The 27231-nt window shown below is 43.4% G+C and overlaps 1 protein-coding gene across 3 annotated transcripts in view; it reads left to right on the top strand.

The window, feature by feature from the left end:
* The window catches only part of CENPH (centromere protein H), a 620329-nt gene that overhangs the window by 334220 nt on the left and 258878 nt on the right, over positions 1-27231 (top strand). For all 3 annotated transcript variants that reach the window (XM_044075457.1, XM_044075459.1, XM_044075458.1), the window contains one exon: positions 12740-12900. In XM_044075457.1, the coding sequence (XP_043931392.1) occupies positions 12740-12900 (161 nt within the window). The remainder of the gene's footprint in view (positions 1-12739; positions 12901-27231) is intronic.

Below are 27231 nucleotides of genomic sequence, written 5' to 3'. Positions count from 1 at the left end.
TACAATTTCAATATTTACAACTTTTCGAGTATGATTATAGGGCCTCAACATCACAGTCTATTTTTGAAAGGTTTTAAATTTATTCCTGCAAAAGGAGCCCGCGTAGAGGACATCGTACTCGATCTAAAAATGTTTAGTCGCAAACTTAATTTCAGGGTTATGTATGATGGTGTGGGATCAGAAACAAGAGAAAATGATGATTTCAAAAGGTCCAGTACGTTAACCCTCCATTGCATCCAGCCATTAACATTTTTGAAAGGCAATGTGAAAGGGAAATCATTGTTTGGGAACAAACGTTGTAGATTTTACAATCTCTCTCAAGGTGAGAGTCAGTTGCTTTATGAAATCAGGCAAAACCAAGGAATTAGTTGTATGAAGCCTGATAAGGGAGGGGATTGGTCATTATGGAGTCTGAAGACTATAGTGGTCATATGATGAATTTGCTTAACACTGAAGTATATGGGGTAGTTTCCCTGAAAGAAGTCAGTCTAGCATACAGGTCTGTGAAGATTGTGCTTGATGAACTGTTGTTATTCGACTCCATTTCCAAACCCCTCTATGATTATTTGAGGGTAGAAAATCCACTACTACCTAAGATTTTTGGGATTCCTAAAATTCACTCTAATCAAGAAGACCCACCGCTACGTCCAATAGTTGCAGCAAGGTGGTCTGTGACTGAACCCATAGCAGAATATGTTGATGCGAGACTTAAGCATCTTTTTGATAGATTTCCCAACATTTTAAAAGACTCTTGGGACCTTTTGAGTAAGTTACAAACCGTGGTGATACCAAACGATGTTATTTTGGTGACTTGTGATGTGAATAGTCTCTTAACAGTAATCCCACAAGAAAATGGCTTGGATTGGTTTAGAGACATAATTTTTAAATATAGTGATCTTCACGATGATGAGAAAGAAACAATATGCATTTTCATGGAACTGGTGCTAAGTAACAATTTTTTTGACATTTGAAGGTGAATTTTTCAAACAGAAACAGGGGGTTGCGATGGGCGCTGCATGCGCCCCCCCCCCCCCTGTTTGCGAACACAGTCATGTTATGGTGGGAACTGAACGTTTTGTTCAAATTCCCACTATATAGGTTTTGCCTGGTCTATTTTAGATTTTTGGACGATTTATTTTTCTTGTGGACAGGCACTAGAGAACAGTTAGAAATGCTTTTCAATTTTATGCAAAGTTGTTCTGACTTTTTGAAGTTTTCATTTAAACAGGATGTGAAAGTGATGAATTACCTAGATATTTTATTTTTTAACAAAGGTGATGCTACTCTTGCTACTAGAATTTTTACGAAACCTACATTTTGTAACACATATTTGCATTACATGAGCTGCCACCCCATTTATCAGAAAAAGGGGGTAGTTAAGAGTCAGCTAATCCGAGCTTCACGTCTCACTTCTGATTCTTCTGACTGTTTAGAAGAATTTACAGTAATTAAAAAAATGTTTATTGATAGGGGATATCCCATAGACTTTTTGGAGAAAATTATAGGTGAAGTTTGGTTTGGGAGACAGGATAAATATGTACCCATTATTAAACATGGGGTGACAAGCACGGTCAACACAATGGAAAACAAAATGACTAGAGTATTAACACCGAATACAAATATGGTGTTGCATTATACAACTGATATTAAGGCTATTGAAAAGATTATAAATAGAAAATGGATGTTGTTACAAGTTGATAGTAATATCTGTCATTTATTTAAATCGCCACCGTTTTTCACATACAAAAACAGGTAGAATGTTAAGATGATGTTGGAAAGAAGTTGTACGAGCAGGGGTGTACCTACGACTAGAAAATGTCACCATTGTGCATATTGTTCCTATATTAATGTGAATAAGGGCAATGGAGTTTTGAACATTATTAATCATTGGGACACAGTAAAATGTTTAAACTGTAGAGCAGAAAAAAATATTTATCTTGCTACTTGCTGCACATGCAGCGCATTTTATGTAGGCAAGACTAAGAACAGTTTGAAACAACGAATATATCAGCATGTATATAGCATAAGAAAGGGGGACAATAGAAGTGCATTGGCAAGGCATGCTGCATGTTGTCAAAACTTCAATAAGTTTGTTTTTTTTATACTTGAACAAATTACAACACCATTTTCAGGAGACTGGGAGAACGTTTTATTGCGCAGGGAAATATTGTGGCAGATTAGGTTAGATGTAACTAACCCACCAGGGTTAAATGAACACATTTCAATTTCAAGTGAATTGAAAAAACATTCACTTATGTTTTTAAGTATATGAAGCATCTATTATATTCTGTACTATAGCTGTAACATCTAGTTACTGTTGCTTTATTTCTGTTTGCTATGTTTAATTGGTTGATTGGTTCTATTGAAGGTTTCAAATGGGTGTGTCTTTGTATTGTATTTAAAAGTTTTTACTACACTATTTGTCTTGGTTCTGAGGATGTCTTAATGTAGACGAAAGCGCTTAACCAAGTGGATTTGTTACTTAACCAAGTGGATTTGTTACTTTCAAGATTTTTAGATTAAAACTGTGTTTTAGCCTTTGGTTGGCTTCGTCATCTTTATTACTGGAATTGTTTCGCAGTCTGGATACTTGTGGATTATTTTGGTTACAGTGTTGGTTTAGAGACTTCCTAGTTTTTAGATAATCATACCTAATGTGGGCTAGTCGATGATACTTTGCTAGTAGGTAGCATGGGGTAGATGTTATGTTTGTGGTTTAGTGAGACAACAAGAAATGGTATGGCTGTTTGTTTTGAGAAATAGTGCAATTATGGACATAATTGTTTTATATAGGAGGTCAGAATGTTGGCTGTCATTAGAGAAGGTAGAAGTATTATAAGGAGGAGCAGCTGTAAGTGTCCTGAGGTAGGTAGTTTAGTCATTGGGAGAATTTAGTTGTAAGGTACAAAGTAGGAGGTAAGGAGTAGCAATAAGACTGGTATGTGGAAGGTAGGAGTTTTGGAGGGAGAGGAAGGGATTGGTTAGAGAAGGTGGAGGTAGGTTAGGTTGTTGTGGAGTATTTTCTAGTGATTGGTGCAAAGGTAAGGGGTGTGGTAACTTTGTGATTGGTTGAGAGGGGGAGAGGGTGTGGTTATGTAGTATAAGGTTAGTGGTGTTCGGGGTGGGTGGGAATAGGGGGCAGGGTAGTGGAGCAGAGTGAGCCCGCAGGGCGAACGGAGTGGGTAGAGACAAATAGAGGAGCAGCTTCAGGAAGAAAAATCAGTAAAATGCAGAATACTGAAGGTAGGTTGAGTGTAGGTAAGTACAGCGATAAGAGAATCAGTGGTAGAGAATATGAGGATAGCTGGGTGTAGGCAGTAAGAGTACAAGGATAAAGCAGGATATCATTAAGAGCTAGTACAAAACATCAGAGATGTAATGTGGAAATACTGTAAGAAAGTGGGGTAAGTAAGTCATGTAGGACTGGATAAGAGTGCCACCTAGTGGTCAACAATAATATTACAATGGTAGGTTCTAAAGGGAGTTAGCTGGTCTAGGACTAAGGAAAGAGGTATTTACAGCTAAAAGGAGGCTAGAGTAAGGGAATGGGTAAGGTATGCTGGTTATAGGACCACACGGCCTAATCATTTTATCCAGGGGGTTGATACTAACATTTTCCGTGAACCATTCTTTTCAGCTGCCAGTCTTATAAATAATCTATTCCAAAGACCGAACGCAACTACTGTCCCAGTTTCTAAACTATATTCCTTTGGCCAGCATACAAGAAATGAACTTTATTGAGCACTTTTGTCCACAAGTGTCAGGATTTCAGAATGTTGAACAAAGTGAATTTCCACACTTAAATTCTCTACAGTGATTAGATTGAACAGATGACTAAAATGGTCACATTATGAGAAGGTAATATGGTAAGAAAAAACCTCTCTAAGGTTTTACAGAGAATCATAAGTTCATTTGTCATAATGAGCCTTGTGTACTTAAAAACATAATTACAAAACAGTGTAACTATTTGTTTCTTTGAAAGATAGTGATAAATAAAATCATGATTAAGGCATGCTTCACAACTTTTCATGTAATGCACATTACAAATATACACCATACCCTGTGTGTAGCAGTTAAGTTTATCATTTGTACATATAGTATTGGGGTAGTTGCCCACTGTTACGTGGGGCTTTCCAAGCCAACTCTATACTGACTGTATTTTCCATGTTTCCTAATTCCATTTAACCTCCCAATCAAAGCCTCCTTGTTGCTACTTTCAAAGTAATACTTCAGTGTCCTTTTTTGTTAGGCTTGTCATTCATTTTTCTAGAGATTTCTAGGTTACAGGTAAAACGTAGCCACTTTTTCTAATAATCTAGGCTGTGAGTTGTATTATCATGCCAGATGATAGGACTGCGGACAGTGCAGTATTAAGTGTCTTCCTTTGAATGAACTATTAAACCAAAATCCCATTTATTTGAGATGCATGTAAAAGATCACACAGCACCTATCAAAAAGAGTAGAGCAAGCTCCCAATGCCCTTGTCAAATTTTACTTAGTAGTATAAATGCCACAAAGGTCTCCCCTGTAAAAAAGCCACTAGCAAAGTAGGACTAACCTGGTCAACAAAGGATAGATAAAAAGTATATGACTGTTTTAACTTTCTTATTGGTGTTGGCATCCTTAGAATAACTAATGGCCATCGCTTTAGAGAACTTGTCACAGTTTCATTTTCATTAGTCATGTTCTTTTTCATGGATTTCATTAGTATGAGGGGTGAAGCTGTGTCGCTTCTTTTAATAGTGTCACTAGCCATCATTTGTGTAATACTTCTATGGCATCCCCTATCACAGAGTGTATTCTTCCAAACATTCATCTCTCTGTGATACTGTTCATCACCAAAAAGTAATCTAGGTAATCATATCAGTGTGACTGCAAACTAGGGGCTATAATTGACTCTCCGGCTGACACAGACATCCTCCAAAAGTTTCTCACTAAGACAGATGCCTGGTGTCAAAACCATGGCCTCAAGCTAAATGCCAAAAAGTGCATAGTCATCCCCTTTTCTAAAAAACATAGTACCCACAAACTACCACATAGGTGGTAGCCCCCTAAATACGGAAGACGTAATAAGGGATCTGGGGACCCAAGTAGATAGTAACCTCTCCTTTGACAATCACACTGCCAAAGTGGTTAGAAAATCCTTCTATGTGGCCCACCTAATCACAAAAGGGTTTGCATCCAGATCAACGAAGGTCATTGTGCCCCTCTACGCATCACTCATCAGACCCATCATAGAGTATAACGCCCCATTTGGGATGTACCTTACAAGACACCTGCAACAGCTGGAAAGACCACAGAAATACCTGACCAAGAGGATCACTGGCCTCAAACAGATGTCCTATGCAGCTCGACTGAAGAAACTCCAGCTGTACTTGGTTGCATACCGCCTGTTCAGAGGTGATCTCTGTCTGACATACAAGGCCATGTCCAACCCAGAATTGATGGGCATGCTGCACCTAAAGAAAGCCATATCCCGTTGAGCTACACGCTCTAGGGATCTAAACCTCACCACAACAATAAATAGGACGTGCTGGAGGGATAGATTCCTGTCACAGAGACTTCCCATGCTCTGGAATAGGATTCCAATCTACATTAGGCAGAGCTCCTTGCTAACCCTCTTCAAAGAAACCAGAAGACTGCTGGACAGAGGTACAGGGAACTAATCTAAGGGGGCGGGGAAAGCCAACACTTTCCAGCTAGGCTTATAAATGCCTTCAGGGCAGCTAGCCTAGTACCTACATATGAACCTGTCATCTGTGCTTTAATCAGATTTTGTTTCATCTACCTGGGTTGTTCATTGTCATACTCCAATTCCCTTCTCCATTATATCGGCTGTCTGTAAATGTTAAAACAATTTTTTAGTTGAACATGTCTTTCTGTAACAAAACATTCAAGAATTCCATTTTGTCATCTGACCGCTTGAATTAGAATTTTTAAAAAATCTGTGGTATTTAAGTATGTTATGAATTCACACATGTCCACATGACCCATCCCATAAAAAGAAGATGTCATCCATAAGTCTTGTGTATCTTCTGATTACAGGATAAGATCCTTCAAGGCTCTGTAAAATAAACAGAGAACAGCTCTCAAGAGTGTATAGGAAAGCAAGAAAAGAGAGCACTTTAAGGCAGTCTCATTAGGTCTCGGAAGACATAATCTTGAATGTCTTACCAAGGAAATAGTGAGGTCTCTCGCTGGGTCATAGCCTAGACAATTACATACCAAAGGGGCCATTATACGCTTGCTATAGGTCTGATAAGGGGTAACCACTTATTAGATCTAGAAGAAATACCCCTGATGATTACTTTGGCTAGGTAAAAAGATTTCCTAACAACAGTGGATATATGATGATAGAAGGATAGTTCAGTGTCACCTAAACCTCACAGGTCCCTAATGACTGAGTCAACCTTCAAAGGGTGTCACCTGTGTGGTAGGTGTATGGGTGCCCACTTTTCCCAGAGCATACAGTGCTGCATTTATTGGCATTCCTTTTAGGCTGTGACCACTTATTGCTGTGTGTTAGTCCCTCCTGAAAAGTCTGGAACTGGGGGGTGGGGGGGGCAGGATTAATGACAGTTTCAAGCTTGTAGTCATCTTGGTCAGCCACAGGCCCTTGATGTCAGTTTTGACATGTGATAAGTAAATACAAAGAGAAGTGGTCTTAGCACCAATCCGTGACTGTGCCTCCTGCAAAAGTAGATTGTTTTGTCAGTTAGCCAGTTTGCTATCCAGTGGGTAACATAGGGGTTTACATTTAGTTTGATTACCTTATTGACCACGCTAGAATGTCCGATGTTATCAAAGGTCTTGACCTGGTCCAGGTAGACATTGTGAACGGATTTGCTTGAGTCTAATGCTTCAATGATTTGTTCAAAGAAGTCTACCAGGTTCAGGGGGCAGGCTGTGCCTTTAAAAATCCTGGCTTGAGTCCAGGACTTGTAGACTGAGTATATCCTTGTTAATAAGTTCCATTATGGCACGATGTTCATCGTGTTTCACTGTTGCAGTCATGACTGTAGGGTTCTCCCCTGCCGGCAGGCAGTTCTCGGTCGGCCAGAATCCCAAAGTCTGGGTCCGGCGTCAGCTGTTCAACCATGCTCCCTGACGTCAGAGCGCCAGGAGTACAAAGCTGACAGCCGACGCCATGTTCTCCAGTCTTTCTTGCTGTGCAGTGATAGCAGTTCGCAAGTGCCGGAAGGCTGACTCCTGACAATTTTTTCTGAAAAACTTCAGTCCGAAGACTTTCTTCTCCACTCAAAGCTAAGTACCCCGTTGGGGAAACTTTTTCTTGCTCCAGTCCGATGTCAGAAAAAATTAATAATTATATTTCATGTGGGAAGCAAATACCTCATAAGGATTTTCATTCTTACTGTATTCCTTACTTAGGCCCTGACCACGACGTAGCTAGTTGTCAGTTTTGCGCTAGATTCAATCAACGTACAATTAAACGAAGATACGATTTTGCATTTCATTACTTCGGTAGGCGTTTTAACTACAAAATGTCGACAGATACGGTTCCGGCTAGCGGAGTTCACAAACGACGCAAGGACAAAGACAGGCCTCCGAGGTCCAAATCTGACGATATCGCACAAGCGGAACCAGCTTCAGGTTCGGCCGTCGTCAGTGAGGTGCTTTTGCAGCCCCTGTCGTTGGCCATTTCGGAACCGATGGCCGAAACGGACTCCCACGAGGAGCCAACTAGGCCTTTGAATATTTCTATTGCAGGACCTTTGGACAATGCTCCTTCGGATGGGTCTGGAGCCACTGTGCAGGTACCGGCTTCCGAAGGGGTTTTCAGGCCTACTCGGCTTCTAATAAAGGCAAAGCCAAAGACAAAGGCAAAGACTCCTTCCAAATCAAAGACTGCAACACAGGCCTCTTCTGAACCGGCTCCCAAGTCACAGAAACAGTTACTTAAGATGGCGGAGGATTTACTTACTATGATTAGGGGTTCACATCCCCCTCCAGATAAAAGGCCAAGGAAGGAAGTTTATTATAATTCCTCTGATCAGGCTTCTGTTTCTTCAGTTTCTTCTTCTGACCAGGAATATTCTTTCCCTCCTTATGAGGATTCTGATGCTGAGGAATCCATTCCTTCAGCTTCTCCCCCTGAGGATTTCTCTTTTGGGGAAACTGTGCCACTGGGAAGGACAGGAGTATTCAGAATCTAAGAAAAGACTAAGGGATTTTCTTCTTCTTCCCCAACATAGACCCCTGGCTATTCCTCCTGTTTTGGATATTGTGGATGATGCTTTTTCGGAGGCTAACTTAACCCCTGACTCTTTTCCTCCTGCTCCTGTTAAGCCTGACAGATATTACAGGGTTCCTGATTCCCACCAGTTTTTATACAAGAACCCTACTGCTGACCCTGAAACCATTTCTCAGGGTCCTAAGGGAGTTAAGGCCGCTTCTGCTAAAATCCCCATTCCCACTGAGAAGGATTCTAGATCTTTAGAAAGATGGGGCAAAAAAGTGTACACTTCTGCTACTTTATCTATTAGGGCTTTAAACTGTCAGTTTCATATGCTGAAGTACCAGCAATTTCTCTTGTCTGTTTTAAAACAAAAGCTTACTTCCATTTCTGCCTGTGCAGATGATAAGGAATTACATGACTTACTGCATGCCACTGAGCAAGTTGGGAAGCATGGTTTACACTGTGGATTTGATGCCTTGGAGGCTTCTTGTAGGGCTGCTGCCTCTGGCACAGTTATTAGAAGGCATGCATGGTTAAAGGAGCAAAATTTACCAGAACAAGTAAAAGCTAAATTATTGGATGCTCCTGTTCAGCATAATGTTTTGTTTGGATCTAAAGCTGAATAGGTGATTAAAAAGATGGAGGACAAGGCGAAATCCATGCAAACAGTTAAAGATTTCTTACAAGTACAGCCACCCAGATTTAGCAGGAATTGGCCTACAAAAAATTGATCCTTTCCCAATTCAGACAGGCCTCAGAGGGGTAGATATAGACGCTCCCGAGGAAGGCCTCAAACACAAGCTTCTTATAGACCAAGACAGTGGAATGCTTCCACCCCTAGGGGAGGAGAGGACAGGTCACAAACTCATAGGAAACAGACTCAATGACTCCCTCTGTTGGGCTGCAGGAACTTCTTGCCTGGAAGCCCCTCTCGGAGGAAAACTTTCTCTTTTTCATCGAAATTGGACTCGTATAACCCAAGACAAGTGGGTTCTGGATGTGGTTTCAAGAGGTTACAAATTCCATTTTCATACCCTGCCAAGGCCAAGCGGATGGCCAGACCTTCCAAAACATCAATGGACAGAGGCCTTAAACCAGGTGGAAGCTCTTTTGGCTATGAAAGCTATAGAACTAGTTCCACTTTCAGAGATGGGACAAGGTTTTTACTCAAGGCTCTTTCTAGTCCCCAGGAAGCAAAACTCATGGAGACCCATTCTGGATCTGTCAGTCTTGAACACCTTTCTAGAGATTCCAAAATTCAAGATGCTTACTCTACAGCAGCTACTTCCAATGCTGTCCAAAAATGCATGGATGGTAACTTTGGATTTAAAGGAGGCATATTTACACATTCCCATCAGACAGGAACGCAGAAAATACCTCGGGTACAAGGCCGGATCGAGGCACTTTCAATTCTCTGCGCTGCCCTTTGGATTGTCTACTGCTCCCAGGGTTTTCACCAAATGCCTGGCTCCAGTAGTAGCTTACTGCAGACTCAAGGGAATTCAAATTTACCCTTATCTGGACGACTGTCTTATTCAGGCAGACAGCAAGGAGGTCTTACTCCAGCATCTACGGTTTGTTCAGGATCTCCTCAAGTTCCTGGGATTCACTGTAAACATAAAAAAGTCAAATTTGACACCCTCACAGCATAAACAGGCAAGGGGGATCTCATTCCTACCCCCTTTGCAGACTAGCCATGGATCTATGGAACTCAGCTGTAGCTTGCAATCTGGACCTTCAAGCTCAATTTCTACCAGGGAAGCAAAACTTCCTGGCAGACAGTCTGAGCAGAAACCTTTTGGATCCACACGAATGGATGCTGGACACCGAAATATTCAGGATGATAACAGCAGTCTGGGGATGTCCTCACATAGACCTCTTTGCATCCCATCTCAATCATTAACTACAGAATTTTTGCACCAGGACTTTCCACGAACAAGCTTGGAGAGTGGATGCACTATCATTCAGTTGGAGAAACCTCTCGGGATATGCCTTTCTGCCTCTTCCTCTTCTTCCACGGGTATTATTAAAGATCAAACAGGACAAGCCCAAGATGATAATCTTGTTGGCCCCAAATTGGCCTCGACAGTTTTGGTACCCCACTCTGAAAAACCTATGTCTGGAGCCCCCTTGGGTCTTACCACAGATTCCGACCCTTCTGTCCCAACATCAGGGTCAGGTTCTACACTCTCATGTCAGCACTCTCAGCCTGGCGGCCTGGTTAATCCAGGGCCTTTGATTCCTTCTCTCCTACCCAAGCAGGTTATGGATGTCATTTTAGAAGCCAGACGTCCTAGCACTAGAAAATCTTATGCAGGAAAATGGAAAAGATTTTGTTCCTGGATGCAGGCCCAGGATTCTGATCCTCTTCTTCCGAACATTCCTTTGATTTTACTTTACCTGACAGATCTCTTACATAAGGGTCTCTCTTTCTCTTCCATTAAGATACATGCCTCTGCTGTTTCCGCTCATTATAATACAGACCCTCCAATCTTTTCCCACCAGCTCATGAGACAGTTTCTCAGAGGAGCTAAGAACTTAAGACCTCCTAGATCTCCTCCCTTTCCTGCTTGGGATCTCAACTATGTTTTGGAAAAGCTCACCTTACCTCCTTTTGAGCCTGCTGCCTCTTCTGACATCAAGTTTTTATCTTGGAAAACAGCCATCCTGTTAGCCCTGACCTCTGCCAGGAGAGTTTCAGAGTTGCAAGCTCTTATGGCTGTGGAACCTTATATTATTTTTCATCAAGACAGGGTGTCTTTGAGGACTAATCCTACATTCATGCCTAAGGTGGTTTCCAAAGTGGCTTTAAATCAAGCTATCCACTTGCCAACTTTTTTCCGTACTCCTCAAAATAAAGGGGAAAGGATCTTACATTCCTTGGATGTACACAGACAACTACGTTTTTACCTGGACAGAACCAAGGACATCAGAAAATCAGAGCAATTGTTTGTTTCTTATGCTTCAAGTTCCCAAGGTAAAGCCATTTCAAAACAGACCATTTCTAAATGGATTGCTCATGGAATCAGATTTTGTTATTCACACCATGGAAAGCAAATCCCAGGGAGTATACAGACTCATTCCACCAGAGCTGCTGCCTTCCTCAGGGGAGTTCCTACCAAAGACATTTTGGAAGCTGCAACTTGGAGTTCAGTGCATACTTTTTCAAAGCACTACAATCTACCTCTCTACTCTAAGTCTAGGGCAGGCTTTGCTTCTGCAGTCTTGCAGGGCCTTTTAGCCACCCCTTCTACTTTATGACCACCTCCCTTTCATTCTGCTTTGGGATTCTACCCTACAGTCATGACTGCAACAGTGAAACACGATGAACATAGTACAGTTGTGTATACCTACCATAAATGTAGATGTTCAAGTGTCTTCACTGTTGCATTCTGGGTTTCCCTCCCTCCTGTCCCATCTTATTTTTACTTTTGTGTGGTTCCTTTTTTCACCATTCTTCTGAGGTGTATTTGCAAAGGATATGGGACCTTTCTCATTTTGGGACTCCTGACATCTGGGGCAAGAAAAACTGGAGAACATGGCATCGGCTGTCAGCTTTGTACTCCTGGCGCTCTGACGTCAGGGAGCATGGTTGAACAGCCGACGCCGGACCCAGACTTTGGGATTCTGGCCGACCGAGGACTGCATGCCGACAGGGGAGAACCCTACAGTCATGACTGCAACAGTGAAGACACTCGAACATCTACATTTATGGTAGGTGTACACAACTGTACTTTCCATTGCTTTGCAGATGAGGCTAGTAAGGCTTTTAGCTCGGTAATTTCCTGGATCAGAAGTGTGACCCTACACACACACACACACACAAACACACACACACACACACACACACACACACACACACACACGCACGCACATACACACAGACAGATAGACACACACACAGTGAGATGACTACCTCAGTTCTCCAGTCGTCTAACACAAATACAGTGGAGAGCCTGAGGTTGAATTGGCTTAGTAACAAGTGTACCTGATTTCTTCATGTGGAAAAGAAGTCAGCCTGGTGCATCATCAGTATCCCTGGAGCTAGTGTTTCTGACCTTGGAAAGAGCATTCAGGACTTGCTCAGAGGTGATCATAGGGGTTGGATGTGGCTGAGGTAATGTTAGGTGGAGATAGGGGAGTAAAGTTAGAGCTAAATCTGTCTGTTAATATATTGGCCAAGTCCTCAGGGGGCGGTAAAATGTTGTGATGCATTAGCTCTGGACATTGCTGGGCATTACCTGTAAGGTTTCTGATATAGCTGAAGAAGGCATGGTGATTGCCCTGAAATTATCCTTAGTATGATTGGCAATTCACAATTCATACTTACTTCTGGATCATGGAATCAGCAGTTTGGATGAAAGCAGGATAAACCTACAACATACTTCCTTAACAGTGCCATTTTGTTTTTCATATTGCTTAAAATTCTGGTTTATGCAGCTGACCTTAACTGAAGGCTGATTGTTGTACTTAGTGCAGGTAGGGATCTCTTGGAGGAAGAAAGGACAATATTATTTAATTTTTTTTTTCTTTCTTTCATAGTACTAAATCAGTTGTGCCAAGAAAAAATGAAAGAAATTAGTACTATGCAGAAACAACGGGAAGAGGAATTGAAAGATCTGGAAAGTGATAAGCTGAAGAAAGCACGACTTGCCTTGGAAGAGGAGCTGAAAACAGTTGCCTTGCTTCAGAATGTGATTCAGGTGCTACCGTTAAACTTTGAACTTTTCATATTAATAAGATAAGCTTGTTAGATGTTTAACATAGTAGGAAGGTGTTCACAGTGTACAAGACCCGAGTAGGTTTGTACAGAAAACATTGCAAAGCTGTGCATGACTTTGCTGATGTTGTATAGACTTGGCTTTGGTTACAAGGAATGCATGATATTTCGCATTATTCCAGATGCTGTGCCAGTAATACATGCTCCAAGAAGAGTTCACTTACCTATCAGGGGCAGAACTGAACAAGAACAGAAACAAATTTCTTATTCTGTATCATGCTTTATCTTCTAATCATGAAGCTGTTCTTCTCAGGCCTCCACTGTAAAGAGACACTGACCAAACAGACTATCCCGGTAAAAAAAAGCAGTAAGTAAATAAATAAAGCTTAGAAGCTTGTAAGAAACTGATCTAAATGAGTAGGTGACCACTGTGGTCATTGTTGTAAAGTAGAGGTGCAGCCACATTTGTTTTGATCCACACAATATAAAGGAAGTGGTTAAAAGAGAGCATTGCAGCACTCCCTGCTGCTCACTGCTGAGGAGATACGTAAGAGGACTTATAAGGATTTGAGTAGACAAATAATAAGTGATTTACTGTAATGGATGCAAAACCGAGATTCTGGTAGTTGACACCCAGTGAAGAAAGCTCCAAGATGTGTACATTTAATATACATTTTGGAGGTTGCAGATATTTTGCTGCTCCCCAGAACCTCACCCACTGGCTTCACTACCTCAAACAGTTGACTAGTCATTCCAGCGGTACAAGAGTTAGGCATTCCCAAATAAGACAAACTAGGCAAAAGACAGGAACCAGGCTGCGAGCCACATGAGAGTTCAACCACAATCTGTGTGTGTTCCAAAAGCAAACAGCTGTTATTAATGTCAAAAATGCATTGTCAGTTATTTTTATGTTAGATTTACTACCTGGCAAGATTGCCGAGTTTATTGGTTGTATTTTTGACAACCTTCTGACAATTTTTAATAATTTTTAAATTTTAGTTGAGTATTTAAGGTTGTTGGTTCACTTAAGTAGTGTTTCCACATTATATTCAGTGTTTACGTAGTGAGTGAGTTTGCTTTACTCACTACTTGTTCCTCGCCTGTTAACAATGTTTCATGAATGAATAGTGACGTAACCCATGAGCCATCTAGCGATTGGGAGTAGTAGTTGCATGATGTTTTATGTTTTCATTTAAGTGGTAGAACATTGCATGTAGAATGTAGTTTGCATTTGAGAAAGTTGGATTATGGATGACGAAAAGCGCTTCATGAATTTAATTTCTTATTAATAAACGCATTTTTGACATTAATAACAGCTGTTTGCTTTTGGAACACACACAGATTGTGGTTGGACTCTCGTGTGGTTCGCAGCCTGGTTCCTGTCTTTTGCCTAGTTAGGCATTCCCAGCCTAGGCAACAGCTTCATAGCCAGTCAGTCCTCCACATGAATCCCGATCAACCTGTCTTGCTGTTCTGGTGAAAGTCTGATGGTAGGGAGTGGGCCAGCTTGCTGGTCCGGGGGGGGGGGGGGTGCTCTCTCTGCCCCTTTGCAGCTCCTCTGAGCTCTGCTATAACTGTTTCTTTCGGAAAAGTGTACCTTTGCATGCCTAATTCCTATCAGCTACTTAGTGCAAATGCCCCATGACAGAGAGGTCTTGGCAGGCTTTTGAACTCCACTAGATAATTTCTAGTGCTCCTGCTAAGTGTCATCCTTTTGGTAAAACTAAAAGATGTTATGTGATCCTATCTCGCCTACATTCTGACTGATGGGTTCGGAGCCGATCCCTCGGCTCCGACTCGGCACGCTTATGCCAAAGAGCGAAGTCTCTTATTGGCTGAGCTTACTATATCCCAGGATGCACCACTACCAGTCCCCCAGATCTCGTTTGCCGCTAACTAGCAAAGACGTGGTCTCGAGCTGGCTGAGCTAAGTAGTGTCTTTTCACTAACTTTTTCTGTCAGAAATTTGCTAATTCTTTAACAAAAAGCTGTTTTAACGGCTACTCTGTGCTGTTGTGTGTGTTTTGAAAATTTTTTGTGGAAAATTTGTGTGTGATTGGTGTTTGTTCTGGCTACAGGCCCCCTTGTTCTGTAGGGCCTTCCCTGTCAGTCAATCCCCTTTGAACCTTTAGGGGTTTTTGGATTCCCTTAGATATATTCACTGTTGTATGTCTTCAGTTGGCCTTAATTTAATTGCTGGCTGTCATTCTTAACGGCAAGTTAATCCTTGTAGTGTCAGTCTTTTCAAAGAGTTTTGTCTGTGAGAGAGTTACTCAATTCTACTTATAATGTCTCAGGCGCCTAGGCCTTCGGGCTTTAAGAAGTGCACTAAATGTAGTTTTAAAATGTCTATCACGGATGACCACTCTCTCTGTGTATATTGTTTGGGCGCCAAACATTTGCAGGAGTCCTGCAGCGTGTCACGCTTTTTCCTCGAGGGTCCTCCAAGAGAGGAAAAATAAGCTTATATTGAAAGGCCTTATAAAACCCTCTTTTGAAGAAGCTTTAGCATCCTCTCCTTCTCCTGCTAAAAAGAAAAGTGCGTCGGCTCCGACCAGTCCATCGGACCCGACCGCCAAAAGACATAGACAGGCTTCTCCTTCGGCTCCAAGGACTTCGGAGCCGAGGGCGGAACGGTCTGCCTCGATGCCTCCAGTCTCGACTCCTCTGGCTTCGGAGCCGATGGCTGGGGCATCGAGAGGCGGGTCACCTTCATCGGCTCCACTGATCTCGGAGCCGATGAAGGTTGTCCGCTCAGACACTTCCTCCTCGGCGCCTAAGTCCTCCTCGGCACCGATGGAAACTGACTTGTGCATTCCTTCGGCACCGATAGTTATCGAGTCGCCTCGGAGCCGGTCCCCTAGCCCCTTGGGGCCGTTGGAGAGGCCAACTCGAACCCGTTCAGTCTCCTCTAGGTCATCGAGGATGTCAGATTCGGACATAGACAGGGTGCTCCAAAGACTGTTCCAGTCCCCAGTCTTTCAAAAATTTGTTTCGGCTCTGACCCAATTGGCTTCGGAGCCAATAGCCCATTCCATTGCCATTCCTCCTCCGACCTCTTCGGCTCCGTCGGAGCAGGTGCTGTTGGAGCCGGTGGAGATCCTAGGGTCGGCTCCGACCCTCACTCCAACCCCGGCCTTCGGGTCCGAGTTTGGCACGCGGACTTCTTCGGCCGGACCCGGGGGTGACGTTTCGGGACCAATGCTGTCGGTTCCGAGCCTCCCTCTCGGTGCTTCGGCTGCAGGACTTCCGTCTGCTATCATGGCTCCGGGGACCGGACACTCCCAGGATTCTGGGGGTCCGGCTTTCAGAGCTATGAGGAGTGCCTTGGCCAAGTCTTCTTCGGCCATCTCTACGGCTTTACCGGCACCTTCCCTGGGCGTGGAGACTGGGTCTTTGGCAGTTCCCCTGTCCCTAGGCAGCGGAGCCCCGGGCCTGAGGTTACCCCACTGGGGTTCCCCTCCTCCTGAGGGTTCCTCGGAGTTGTCTTGGGAGGAGCCCCAAGGAAGAGATCGTGCAAGAGGAAGCACGTGGACTCCCCCGAGTCTCTTACATCGGACACTGATCTTGATGATGCGGAGGGGTCCCCAAAGTCGTCCTCGGATGATGTCTCATTTGCAGACATTTTAGAGATCCTTAACCAACGAGGCGGCTGGATATCCAAACCCCCCTCTGCTGATGAGTCAGTGCTTCTCAAGGCCTTTGGGGCTCAGCCCTCCGCCTCCTGGGTGTCTCCGCCCTTCGATGAGCTCCTGGACTTGGTTTGTCAGAGGGCGTGGGAACATCCAGATACTGTGGAACCAGTGCCTTCTCGCCCTAACAAATTTTTGTCTGCCTCACCCGAGAAGGAGTTCTTGACAAAAGGCGTGGCTGTAGATGCCATGGTGGTGGCATCTGCTACACAACAGGACGTGGCAGAGGCTTCAACGTCCATCCATCCTCCTAATAAGGAGTCTAGGAGCATGGACCGATGCACGGAAGCGCACCCTGACTTCAGCGGCCTTTACACTAAGGTCCCTGAATTATTTGGCACATTTTACCAGGCTACAGAGGGATCTGGTCAAGGAGCTGTCAGATTCCCTCTCAGGTAACCTACCTGAGCAGCTAGCCCAGTCGGTTAGCTCTCAGTTGGCTATCCTTACCTCGATTTCTAACTCATCCATGAGGCTCATTTCATATGCGGCAAGGCGGGCAGAGCGGCAGGCACAGGCGTAGCTCTACGGAGACAAGCCTGGCTCCGTTTGTGTCATTTCGCGGAGGCCTTCAAGTCTTCCTTCGCCGACGCTCCCTTTGATGGGTCCTCTTTGTTTGGACCTAAGGTAAAAGACACTCTTACCTGCTGTGAGCAAGAGGGAAAAACTTTATCTGCCGTAGGTGCACATTATTCCACTCCCTTTCGGCCTTATCCCAAGGCTAAAGGAGGAGGGAAGATGTGGTTCCGCAAATCACGGAAGTTTTTTCCTCAACAGCAGGAAGATTCCCCTTCCAGAGGCAGAGGACGGGGAAATTTTTCTGGGAGACGCCATCCCGGAGGCGGCAGAGGGCCCCGCAATTCTGGAGACCGCGAGTCCTTTCGTGGCTCTTCAGCCTCCCACACTTCATGAGGGATTGCCCGGCTGTGCTGCTCCGGAGCCAGTCGGGTGCCGTTTTGCCAAGCACCTAAAAGCCTGGGAGTCTATCACTCAGGACAGATGGGTGCTTCGGATTATTGCCGGAGGTTACACCATTCCCTTCACACACTCACCGCCACCGTCCAAAAAAATCCCGGACCCACCACCCAGTCAAAGGGAAATTGCAGCCGCAGAAGCTTCAAAGCTGCTAGAAAAAGGAGTCATCCAACCGGTCCCCACAGACCAGATCGGATCCGGAAATTACTCAAGGTTCTTTTAGTGCCAAAAGACAGGGGACCTGAGACCAATATTGGATCTCAGCAAACTAAACCAGTCCGTCATGAAGTCCAAATTCGAATGGTCACTTTACAATCCATTCTCCCATTGTTGGAGAAGGATGTTTGGATGTGCTCCATAGATCTCAAGGACGCCTATTATCACATACCGATACATCAGGCGTCCAGGAGGTATCTGCGCTTCAGCCTGGGAGACAGTCATTTCCAATTTTGTGCACTGCCCTTTGGTCTCACCACAGCCCCAGGGTGTTCACCAAGTGTTTGGCAGTAGTGACTGCTCACCTGAGGAGTCTTGGATTCCAAGTGTTTCCCTATCTGGACGACTGGCTCCTGACTGCCACCACCAGGCATCTACTAATAGACAACCTAAAAGCCACCATCTCCTGGGTGCTTCCCTGGGAATTACATTCAATTGGTCAAAGTCTGTCTTGCTGCCCTCTCAGCGCATAAGATTCATAGGAGCAGAGATAGACTCAAAATTGATGCGCGTCTTCCTTCTTACCGAAAGGATTCAAACTTTACAAGGTCAAGTCCAAGCCCTGCTTCCAAGATCCAAAGCCCCAGCCAGGATGGTCCTGCAACTTTTAGGTTCGATGTCTGCCACGGTTCTCCTAGTTCCACTGGCAAGATTGCACATGAGGATTCTTCAGTGGCTGTTATCGACACAATGGTCTTTTCAGAATCTCCCCCTCAATCATCTCATACTGATTACAGAAACGTGCAAACGGGACCTCCGCTGGTGGCTTCAGTCATCCAATCTGAATCAGGGAAGACCTTTTGTTATCCCCTCCGGTGGCCACCCTGACAACGGATGCCTCCCAGACAGGGTGGGGGCATTGTCTGGGCAGGTTAGTTCAGGGTTCTTGGCTTCCAGGCGAAACCTTTCTCCATATCAATGTATTGGAAATGAGGGCTGTACTTCTGTCCCTACAGGCCTCCACAAGTTTCTCCCTGAAGGCATTATCGCCAGCCACACAGACAACATGCCGGTGGTCTGGTATCTAAACAAACACGGAGGGACCAGACCTTATGCCCGTTGCAGAGAGGCCATGAGGGTGTGGGAATGGGCTGTAGCTACCAACCGTTTCTTGGTAGCGACCCACATTCCAGGAAATCCAATATTTTGCAGACAGATTAAGCAGGACGATTCTCTCTCCTCACGAGTGGTCCCTGAGCGAAACAGTAGCAGCTCAGGTTTTCAGAAGATGGGGACTCCGTGCTGCGACCTGTTTGCAACACCACAAAACACAAAGTGCAAAAGGTTCTTTTCCTTGACTCCACGTCAGGGGGAGGCAGCTACGGATGCTCTAGCCCAACCTTGGCCAACAGGACTACTTTATGCCTTTCCTCCGGTTCCACTCCTCCCCAAAGTCATCCAGAAAGCTTCCCAATTGGGGTCCACAATGATACTAATTGCTCCGCACTGGCCTCGTCAGGTTTGGTTCCCCTACCTAAAGAAACATGCTCTGGACGGTCCTTGGTTTTTGGATCTAACTCCGGACCTGCTGATTCATCAGTCGGGACGACAACACCAGTCCCTTCACACTTTGAAATTAACAGCTTGGCTCCTCCACTTCCGACTTTAGTCAGAAATCACAACTTAGACCCGGAAGTTATTCACATTTTATCTTCGGCCCACAAACCCACCACTAAGAAATTGTACCTCAGTAAGTGGAAGAGGTTTGCTATATGGGCTCAACTCAGGGGCTTAGACCCTATCACTGCCCGATACCAGAGGTCTTGAAATTTTTAACATCCTTGTTTACTCAAGGATCTTCAGTCTCTACTATTAAAGTCCAACTAGCAGCTATCTCCAAATTTCACGAATCCATGGATCCACCGTTGATGAGCAGCAGATTATGCAAAACTTTCATTAAAGGTGCTGTGCTGTTAAGACCCCCAGTTTTTCATCCTGCGCCCATTGGGATCTTGATTTGGTACCGTGCCTTAACATCTTCCCCTTCGAACCGGCTGCTACATGTGAGTTAAAATATCTGTCTTGGAAAACTGCCTTCTTAGTTGCAATTACCTCTGCAAGAAGAGTTTCAGAGCTTCAAGCCCTATCTATCAAACCACCGTACTTGATTTTTCACAAGGATAGAGTATCACTTAGGCCTAATCCATCTTTTGTTCCAAAGGTTTGTTCTAATCTCTGTCTCCAACAATCTCTAGAGCTACCAGTTTTCTTTCCAAAATTCTCAAATGAAGCAGAATACACCTTCCATAAATTGGATGTTCACAGGCAATTGCGCTTCTATCTAGACAGGACTCAACAAATTGGAAAACAGACCAGTTGTTTGTGTCCTTTTCAGATAATAAATTGGGTAAAACCATCACGAAAGCTACTATCTCCAAATGGATTAGAGATTGCATAACTCAGGCTTATTCCTCTTCAAATAAGCAACTTACAACATCTGTCAAAGCTCACTCTACCAGAGCTATGGCTACTTCTATTGCTTTTCATTCCAAGCTCGCTATCTCTGAGATTTGTGCTGCGGCTACTTGGTCCAACCCGCACACTTTCATTTCCCACTATAAATTGGATGTGGCATCTAAAGGGCGAGCATCATTTGGTTCCACGGTACTCAGGAGTGTTTTCCAGTGAGCCACCCAGGATTCAGGTGCTAGGGACGCTGTCCCATCAGTCAGAATGTAGGCGAGATAGGATCACATAACATCTTTTAGTTATGTACTCACCATAACTTCAGATGTTTGGGATCCATCTCCCTCCTTCCCCCTGCCTTGGAGATCAGAAGAGATTGAACGGTTTGAGTTCTACTGTTTTTTATCTTGTTTCATCTGACGATGTTATATAAGCAGCGTGTGTGTCTGTGTATGTATGCGGACAAACTAGATCTGGGGGACTGGTAGTGGTGCATCCTGGGATATAGTAAGCTCAGCCAATAAGAGACTTCGCTCTTTGGCATAAGCGTGCCGAGTCGGAGCCGAGGGATCGGCTCCGAACCCATCAGTCAGAATGTAGGCGAGATGGATCCCAAACATCTAAAGTTACGGTGAGTACATAACTAAAAGTTAACAGTGTCGCTGGTTGCAACACACTTGTTAGCTAATTTGTTAAATAATGCTTCTGTATAAATAAAACAAGTGGTGAGTTGAGTGAGGAATATCTTCATAAAACAAGTCAGCAGCTTCAATAAATCCAAACCAGACGAGATAATACCAAACCAAACGAGATAATAAACAAACGGTTTCTAGTCATTGTCAGTTAAGCATTATATAGCTTATTCAAGTCCTGGTGCTTAAACCCCATTCCTGCTCTGCATATACTTTTCCCACAATTCCCATTTTTTCTATGTAGTTTGCTCCTTCCCTTTTCTAAAGATCCCAGTTCCAGTTGTTCTATCTCTGTTACTATAGTCACTACTTCTAGTAAAGTGGTAGTAATTGCTTTTTTGGCAACCACCATAATTAGACTCACCAAGGCTTTACTATGTCTAGGCAATTCCGATTCTGTAGCATAACTCAAAACAATCATCTCCCCAGTCAGTCCAATCCACCCACCCAGCATCTCCGACAGCACAGGGAATCCCAAAAGTCTTCCAGCTCATCACACCTCCAAAAATATGTTCCTGGCTACCTCTTTCTTGCCCATCACACTTCCAGCATTTGCTGTCCACCTGAGGAAAAATTATTTGGAGTCTACTTGAGGTATAAAAATGTAAACATAAGTCTGAGGCATATTGGTCATATTTTCATGTCAAATGGACTGAATCCAGACGCTAATAATGGCAGTGCACTAGTGCAATTTCCAAAGCCATAAGGCAAAGTGACATTGAGATTTTGGGATGATGATACAGTGTCTTGCAAAGTTTATGCCCATGAATGTTTAAGATAAATGTGCATGTTTAATTCTTGGAGCAAGATATAACATGAGAATGCAGCATTGAACAGGATAAGCTTTGAAATGCTCAAATAATTTGAAACAGAAGCAACTGCATTGAAATAGTCACAACGCAAATAAATTGGTGCCAGTAACAATGGTATGGGAGCTGTAATCTTACAGAAAAATAGACCAGTTGTCTAAGGACCAGCATTATTCATAGATGCACAGAAGAGAGTTGCTGAAGTAGAGAAATAATTGTTAGTAGTTGTGCATATTTATGAACAATTCTACAACCAACTTTATAGCAGAAAAATACAATGCAAGCAGATCATAAAACAATTTCAGAAAGTGTTTGTATAAGACACCCCATGACTTCAGAGGATGTTGCGTAATCTGAACACACAAGACCAGAAAGGACCTACATACAGCGGTTATATGTGATCGAGTAGAATGAAGACTACTTAGAAGACAAATTAGATGTATTTTGGGTCACTCTGCAGTTGCCGCTGACTTTTTCTTCAGGAAGGGCATAACTTGTGTCCAAAGCTGAATGTTCAAAGCTGACACAGCTGACAGAATTATTTCATTGACCATTTAAGAAGTAAGATGCATGTGGAAATTCATGCATTGTATCCTGGTTTGGTAAAGCACAGGGAAAAACAAAAGGTATTATGTACTGGCAAACAATTCCAGCACAAAAAGTGCAAGACTTTCCATACATGTCAAACAGAGTACCTTGCTGACGCTCTTCAAGCCCAACCTTAATGAGTTGATGGGGAAACCACAAATTTATCCCAGAGGTTCCACCTTTGTCCCTCATTGACAGGGACAACAGGTGCTGACTGAGGTTTCTTTTATGGGGATAAACTCTTGGCTAGACTTGTAAGGGCCCCAGGACCATTAGCCTAGTAACCTCCTATGATTCTATGATCCTACAAAACTGATTTCTGAAATGTGTGATATAACAGTAATCCACAAGAAGAGCTGCTGTGTTATAGAGGTCATATTTGCAGGAGAGCAGACACAAATTTCTTCCAGTTCAAAGAAAACATTTGCATTAAATTACTACGGCAAGTAAGTTGAAGTGATTAAATTAACATATATAGTAGATGGTAGCGTCATGACTGTATTGAAGTCTGTGTTCTCAAGATGAGACCTATCTAATGTTCTAGTATCAGATAATGGTATACAGTTTAAGTACGGAATGTAAAGGATTTTGATCAACATTGGGAGTTCAAGCATGTGATTATGAACCCAGATTGCATATGTTCATATGGTAAGAATGACATTTAAAAACCTTATGAAGAGCACTATTGGTGGCTGTGAGAATTGTTTTCATACAGTTTTGAAAAGTAGGAATACTGCATTATAGAATCGCAATCTGTCACAGCACAGCTGCTTGTAGAAAGATTGTAATAGATGTCTACAGCTCTATTAAAAACAGATACAAATGCAAGATAAAAGAGATGCAATAAAGAAATCAACAAAATCAGGACTGTTACAATGTCAAGCACTCCAGAAAATTCTCAGAATTGCAGAGAGGAGATAGAGCGAGAATACAACAGCCGTAGCAACATCAGCAATCAGAATACTTCAGCCAAGATCTGACTTGGTTCAAGGATGTACAAAAAGAAACCAAAGACATATTTTGTAGACAAGGTTGCCTAGCTAATAGAATAAGGTGCATACTGAACAAATAGAGATAGATATGTACTAGAAGCTTGTGGGAAAGTGGTCTTACAGGATGAAGATAACTTCTTTTGCACCTAAATCAGTATGTGAGCAACCAGAATTATTCCACAGGAAGATTAGAAATTGAGAGAAAAGCCCTTTTAAATATTCTAGATTTGGAGGACCAGTGAAGAAACCATTCAAACACATGAACACTGTCAGAACTGATCAAGATACTAAAGACTGAAATTAAATGAATGCTGATTAAATACTGGTTTAATGTAAAAAGCCCATATGACATGCCTAATGTAGAACTGACGATAGTTTAAAAATGATTACTGTGTAGAAATGCATGATACACTATTTTATGAATATGCTATAATGTATTTTATAGCTAGAAAAGTGAATAATAGATCTGATGAAATTTTCATTTGTTCCTCAACCTGTGGGTCTCACATCCGACTCTGCTGCTTTCCAAAGCTTAAACTCCTCCCCTACCCATAATGCTTCATTCCCCCAGATTACCTTAGATCTTGTTTGCCACTCTACAGGAAGCACCGTGATCCACTCGCTCAAGCTCTTCTGAGAGTTTGTAGTACAGCTTTTGCAGATAAGTCAGATGTTCTTCGTGTTTCACTGTTGCAGTCATTACAATTGGGTTATCCTGCTGGCAGGCTAGCCTCAGTCCAGGCTACCCACAGTCGGCCTGAATTCCAAAGTCTAGGTCCGGTGTCGGTTGCTGTCACCTCTTCCCTGACGTCAGTGTGCCAGGGGTATAAAAGATGCAGCCGACGCCATTTTATTTAGTCTTTCTTGCCGCGTGGTGCCCGAAGCAAAAGCAGTTCGCAAGTGCCGGTCGGCTGACTCCTGAGATTTTCGTGTTTGAATTTCAGATCCAAAGTCTTCATTAAAAGCTAAGTACCCCGTTGGGGAAACTTTTTTCTTGCTCCAGACCGATGTCAGAAAAAGTTAATAATTGTATTTCTTGTGGGAAGCAAATACCTCATAAGGACTTTCATTCCTACTGTATTCCTTGCCTAGGCCCTGACCGCGATGTTGCTAGTTGTCGGTTTTGTGCTAGATTTAACCAACGCACTATTAAGCGTTGGTACTATTTTGCATTATCACTATTTTGGCAGAGGATTTAACTATACAATGTCATCGGATAACCATCCGACTACCGGAATTCACAAGAAACGCAAAGAAAAGGACAGGCATCCAAGATCCAAAACCGATGACGAGGCTTCTTCTAAGCCAGTCGCCGGTTCGCCAGTTCTCAGTGAGGAGCCTTCGCAGCCCCTGACAACTGCTACTTTAGACTCGCAGGCTGCTACCGACATGCACGTGGAGTCGACCAGGCCGCTGGAAGCTCAAGATATTGGACCTTCGGAAACTATTCCCTCAGATGGGTCCGGAGCCGCTGAGCAGGCATCGGCTTCTGAGGGTGTTTTCAGACCTACTCAATTATATGTTAAAATGACTTCAGCTTCAAAGGCAAAGACTAAAGCACCTTTAAAGACAAAGAAACAAGTACAACAGCCGCATAGACAGGCCTTCATGCCTAAAAAACAGATGCTCAATATGGCCAAAGACCTAATTACTTTGATCAGGGGTTCCCATCCCCCTCCTGATAAGAGGCCTAGGCAAGAGACAGAATATGAATCTTCAGATCAGGTTTCTATTTCATCTGATTCCTCTTCTGATCAGGAATACTCTCTTCCTCCCTATGAGGATTCTGATGCTGAAGAATCTATCCATTCAGCCTCTCCTCCTGAGGATTATTCTTTTGGGGGAACTTTACATACCATGAGGGAGCATTTCCACTGGGAGAGCCAAGATTATTCAGAATCAAAGAAAAGGCTCCGAGACTTCCCTTTACTACCACAACACAGGCCCCTAGCTATCCCACCTGTGTTAGACATTGTAGATGATGTATTTTCAGAGTCCAGTCTGACCCCTGACTCCTTACCTCCAGCTCCTGTTAAGCCGGACAGGTACTACAGGGTTCCTGACTCTCATAAATTCCTTTTCAAAAACCCTGCTGCTGACCCAGAATCTATCTCTCAGGGTCCCAAAGGGGTCAAGGCTTCCACTGCAAAAAACCCTACTCCCTCTGACAGGGATTCTAGGGCACTGGACAGATGGGGAAAAAAAGATTTACACTTCTGCTACCTTGGCTATAAGGGCTTTAAATTGTCAGTTTCATATGCTCAAATATCAGCAATATATTATGTCACTGCTTAAACAGAAAATATTGATAAATTCTGAATGTGCCGAAAACAAAGAAATGCAGGATTTATTGCATGCTGCTGAACAAGTTGGAAAGCATACTTTGCAATGTGGTTTTGATTCTCTGGAGGCCTGCAGGGCCGCAGTTACGGGTTCTGTTATTAGGAGGCATGTTTGGTTAAAGGAACAAAATCTAACCGATGATGTTAAAGCAAAATTATTAGATGCTCCGTTACAGCATGATGTTTTGTTTGGTGTTAAAGCAGAAGAAGTGTTAAAGAAAACGGAGGACAAAGCTAAATCTATGCAAACAGTCAAGGATTTCTTACAGGTACAGCCACCAAGATTTAGCAGACACTAGCCTACAAAGAATTGGTCCTTTCCAGTGTCAGACAGGCCACAAAAGGGCGGATACAGACACCCTAGAGGCAGATCCCAGCCTCAAGGTTCGTACAGGTCTAAACAATGGGGTGCTTCTACCTCCAAAACTGGAGAAGATAAATCACAGCCATACAGGAAACAGTCACAATGACTTCCCCCTGCCTGCGCCAAGCACTTATCTTCTGGCAGCACCTTTAGGGGGAAAACTAGCACTTTTTTTTCACAAAATTGGCACAAAATAACCCAGGACAAATGGGTCTTAAACATAGTGTCACAAGGCTACAAGTTTCATTTCCATACCCTGCCAAGGGCATACGGTTGGCCAGACCTGCCAAAACATCAGTGGGCAGAGGCACAAAAACAGATTTCATCCCTCAGGGACATGAGGGCCATTCAACAAGTACCAGATCAAGAGCAGGGACAAGGATTCTATTCAAGACTGTTCGTGGTACCCAGAAAGGACAAAGCCTGGAGACCAATACTGGACCTATCTATTCTAAACACATATCTGGATATTCCAAAATTCAAAATGTTGACTCTACACCAGCTTCTGCTCATGTTGGGCAAGAAGGCTTGGCTTGTGACGTTAGATTTAAGAGGCATACCTGCATGTCCCAATCGGACAAACATGCAGAAGATACCTCAGATTCAAAGCTGGCTCAATGCAGTACCAATTCTCTGCACTGCCCTTTGGCTTATCTACTGCACCCAGGGTCTTCACAAAGTGCCTGGCACCAGTAATTGCATACTGCAGACAAAGAGGAATACAAATATATCCTTACTTGGACGACTGCCTCATTCAAGCAGAGAACAAGGGCATTCTACTACAGCATCTGGCGTTTGTAAAGAGATTACTACCATGCCTAGGGTACACAGTCAGCGAACAAAAATCAAAACTAGTACCCTCTCAAGAGATAATATTCCTGGGTGCAAGCTTAAATACAACCGCCCAGATGGCTTATCTCACGCCAGACAAACAAAGGCAACTGACTACCTATTTCAAACTGTTGGCAACAAAGGCCCAGTTATCTACAAGAAAAATTCTGCAGGCTTTGGGCTTCATGGCATCCTGCATTCTTCTAATTCCATATGCAAGACTGCAAACGAGGAAACTTCAATGGTATCTAAAAAGGGTTTGGACTCAACATTACCACAGCTTGGAAACAATAGATCTGAAGTAGGATGTTCATTTGTCAGCAACGTGTGGGTTACGGATCCGATATCGGATCCGAGCCGGCAACTTGTTTCAAGCTAATGGATCCGAGCTCCTAGCTCCTCCCTTC

The sequence above is a fragment of the Protopterus annectens genome, chromosome 6.part1 (genome assembly GCF_019279795.1).
Source record: "Protopterus annectens isolate FY-2018-M chromosome 6.part1, PAN1.0, whole genome shotgun sequence".
In the NCBI taxonomy this organism is placed as follows: Eukaryota; Metazoa; Chordata; order Ceratodontiformes; family Protopteridae; genus Protopterus; species Protopterus annectens.
Note: the sequence above shows the minus strand (reverse complement) of the source record. Positions and strands in the feature narration are given on the sequence as shown.